Source organism: Scyliorhinus canicula, chromosome 4 (assembly GCF_902713615.1).
Source record: "Scyliorhinus canicula chromosome 4, sScyCan1.1, whole genome shotgun sequence".
In the NCBI taxonomy this organism is placed as follows: domain Eukaryota; kingdom Metazoa; phylum Chordata; class Chondrichthyes; order Carcharhiniformes; family Scyliorhinidae; genus Scyliorhinus; species Scyliorhinus canicula.
The window spans coordinates 229,133,501-229,136,907 of NC_052149.1; the positions used below are offsets into that span (position 1 = coordinate 229,133,501).

General features: G+C 58.6%; 1 protein-coding gene across 2 annotated transcripts in view; it reads left to right on the top strand.

Moving 5' to 3' along the window:
• The first annotated feature begins 2,631 nt into the window (after positions 1-2,631).
• LOC119965434 (MRN complex interacting protein) overlaps positions 2,632-3,407 on the top strand; it is a 20,460-nt gene continuing 19,684 nt past the window's right edge. The window contains exon 1 of one of the 2 annotated variants that reach the window (XM_038796214.1): positions 2,632-2,650. Coding sequence is in view for 1 of the 2 variants with exons in the window: in XM_038796213.1 (XP_038652141.1) it covers positions 3,128-3,187 (60 nt within the window). In the remaining variant the exon portion in view is untranslated. Of the gene's footprint in view, positions 2,651-3,089; positions 3,188-3,407 lie in introns of those variants that run through there. The other variant, XM_038796213.1, reaches the window with a different exon arrangement.

Below are 3,407 nucleotides of genomic sequence, written 5' to 3' on the forward strand. Positions count from 1 at the left end.
TTAGGTTCAACCACAAACTTGCTTATTTTAAAAAAAACTTCCTAACACAAGAGCTCTAAACTAATGTAATGATGCTGCACAGGTTAGTCTGAGATACCTACGATTCCCATAAACACACATAAACCACAATGTTTTGACAAAAATCTCCACTGAGAAACCACAGGCAGAATTCCTAGTTTCTGCCCCAAACCTTCCTCTTCTGGGGCAGCACGGTAGCACACGTGGATAGCACTGTGGATTTACAGCGCCAGGGTCCCAGGTTCGATTCCCTGCTGGGTCACTGTCTGTGTGGAGTCTGCACGTTCTCCCCGTGTCTGCATGGGTTTCCGCCAGGTGCTCCGGTTTCCTCCCACAGTCCAAAGACGTGCAGGTTAAATGGATTGGCCATGATAAATTGCCCTTATTGTCCAAGAAGGTTAGGAGGAATTATTGGGTTACGGGGATAGGGTGGAAGCGAGGGCTTAAATGGGTCGGTGCAGTCTCGATGGGCTGAATGGCCTCCTGCACTGTATGTTCTATGTTCTCTACACTCAAAACTCCCCTCCGGCTAGTTGTACTGTTAAATTATCCTTAAACCTCAGCCCCAATATCCCTCGGGTAAGGCCGATACTTACAACTCTTCACATGGTCAGTTGTCACAGTGAGAGTTGCGGATCCACAAATGAGATTCACCAGTCCTGATCCTCCTTGGTGACTGAACTCCCAAAACCTTCAGGTCAATATCACCAAAAAATGGCTGAAAACACTTACCATTCTCAACAGGGCCGGTCTTGTCCAGAATCGAAAGTAGGCCTGAGTCGAGGTAACCAGGCTTAACCCTCTCCCGTCTGCAGAGCCAGACCCTAAGGTCTTTTCATTACAAATCTTATTGGAAATATCAAAACACATTTCCTGGAGACATTCAGTGGAATCGAGTTAAAGTCCACTGAACGGTACGCTTAGCGGGGTGTTTCACTGAGAGAGACCTGGCTATTCAATAACACTTGGTGTTTTTGTGGCCTCGGCAAGGAACTCCCAATTGAGGCCACTCTTTAGCTCGCCAGTACAAGAAGACTACTCGCGGATCGGGGCTGCCTTTCGATCACCACCCCCCTCAGCGTCATGACCGGGGCCTCTGGACCCTCCCACTTCACCCAACTTGCCTCTTCTAGGATCCTCCCCCTTACCATACCTCTTATGGGAAAGGCTCCCCCCGGACTGACCCCCTAGCATTTGTAATCTGGGCACTTTGGCCCTGACAGTGTCACCCAGCCACCTTATCAGTGCTGGGGTGGCACTTCCAGGGTGCCCATGTGGCAGTGCCAAGGTGAGACCATGCCCTATCACTGACCACCTGGGGAGGCCACAACTCCCCAGCGAGACCCTTCATGTGCCATCGTGACTGGTTCACGACTTTGTGAACAAGGACCAAAGGGACCCACCAAAATGCATTACCTTACATTTGTCTGGATTAAACTCCATTTGCCGTTACTCTGTCAAGTCTCCTACATATCCATGCCCTGCTGTATCCTCAACACTATCTGCCACTCCACCAACCCTGGTGTCATCCGTGAGTTTCTAATACAATCAGCAAATCTGATTGTGTGCGATATCCATCTGCCTCCCACAGGTGGCGCTGTACCTAGTTATGTGAGGTCCTCCCTGCCACAGATGGCGCTGTACCTGGTTATGCGAGGTCCTCCCTCCCACAGGTGGCGCTGTACCTGGTTATGCGAGGTCCTCCCTCCCACAGGTGGCGCTGTACCTGGTTATGCGAGGGTCCTCCCACAGGTGGCGCTGTACCTGGTTATGCGAGGTCCTCCCTCCCACAGGTGGCGCTGTACCTTGTTATGGTGAGGTCCTCCCTCCACAGGTGGCGCTGTACCTGGTTATGCGAGATCCTCCCTCCCACAGGTGGCGCTATCACTGTTTATGCGGTCCTCCCACGGTGGCGCTGTACCTGATTATGCGAGGTCCTCCCACAGGTGGCGCTGTGCCGGGTTATGAGAGGTCCTCCCTCCCACAGGTGGTGCGTTACCGGAGTATACGCAAGTCTCCCTCCCACAGGTGGCGCTGTGCCCGGTTATGCGAGTTCCTCCCTCCGGTAGGTGGCGCTGTGCCGGGTTACGCGAGGTGCTCCCTCCCGTAGGTGGCGTTGTGCCGGGTTACGCGAGGTGCTCCCTCCCGTAGGTGGCGTTGTGCCGGGTTATGCGAGGTCCTCCCTCCCCACATGTGGCGCTGTGCCGGGTTATGCACGGTCCTCCCTCCCGTAGGTGGCACTGTGCCGGGTTACGCGAGGTCCTCCCTCCCGTAGGTGGCGCTGTGCGGGGTTAAGCGGGATCCTCCCGCCCACAGGTGGCGCTGTGCCGGGTTATGCGAGGTCCTCCGTCGCACAGGTGGCGCTGTGCCGGGTTATGTGAGGTCCTCCCTCCCACAGGTGGCGCTGTACCGGAGTATCCGCGATCCTCCCTCTCGCAGGTGGCGCTGTGCCGGGAGGCTGGTGGCGGATTGTTTGGGAGACCTCCGCTGACAGGTGGCGCGTGCCGGGTTTATGTGAGGCCCTCCCTCCCACAGGTGGCGCTGTACCGGAGTATACGCGATCCTCCCTCTCGCAGGTGGCGCTGTGCCGGGAAGCTGGTGGCGGATTGTTTGGGAGACCTCCCGCTGACAGGTGGCGCTGTGCCGGGTTATGCGCGGCTCCTCCCGCATGTGGCGCTGTGCCGGTAATGCGGTCCTCCCACAGTTGGCGCTGTGCCGGGTTATGGCACGGTCCTCTCTCACAGTTGGCGCTGTGCCGGGTTATGGCGCGGCTCCTCCCGCATGTGGCGCTGTGCCGGGTTATGCGAGGTCCACCCACAGGTTCGCGCTGTGCCGGGTTATGCACGGTCCTCTCTCACAGTTGGCGCTGTGCCGGGTTATGCGCGGCTCCTCCCACATGTGGCGCTGTGCCGGGTTATGCGGTCCTCTTGCGGGTGGCGGGTTGTGGTGGGAGACCACCCGCTGACAGGTGGCGCTGTGGTGACCGGAGGCTCGGTGAGGTTCCGGGCATTTTGTGATGGAGACCTCCGGCCGGTGGGTGGCGCTGCAGCGGGAGGTGCCTCCAGCTGTGGGTGCGGGAGGCGGGAAGCGGCAGCTTGTGGTGTCGGCCATGGCGCAGCAGTTCCAGGCGCTGAGATGCTGCTTTTGTAAAATATACCAAGTCCATCAGGTAAAAAAGGCGGGAGACCAGCTCGCAGCACCACCCCCCCCCCCACCCCGCAACACCCCCCCCACCCCCGCAACACCCCCCCCCCACCCCGCAACACCCCCCCCCACCCCCGCCAACACCCCCCCCCACCCCCGCAACACCCCCCCCCACCCCCGCAACACCCCCCGCAACACCCCCCCCACCCCCGCAACACCCCCCCACCCCCCACCCCCCCCCCCAC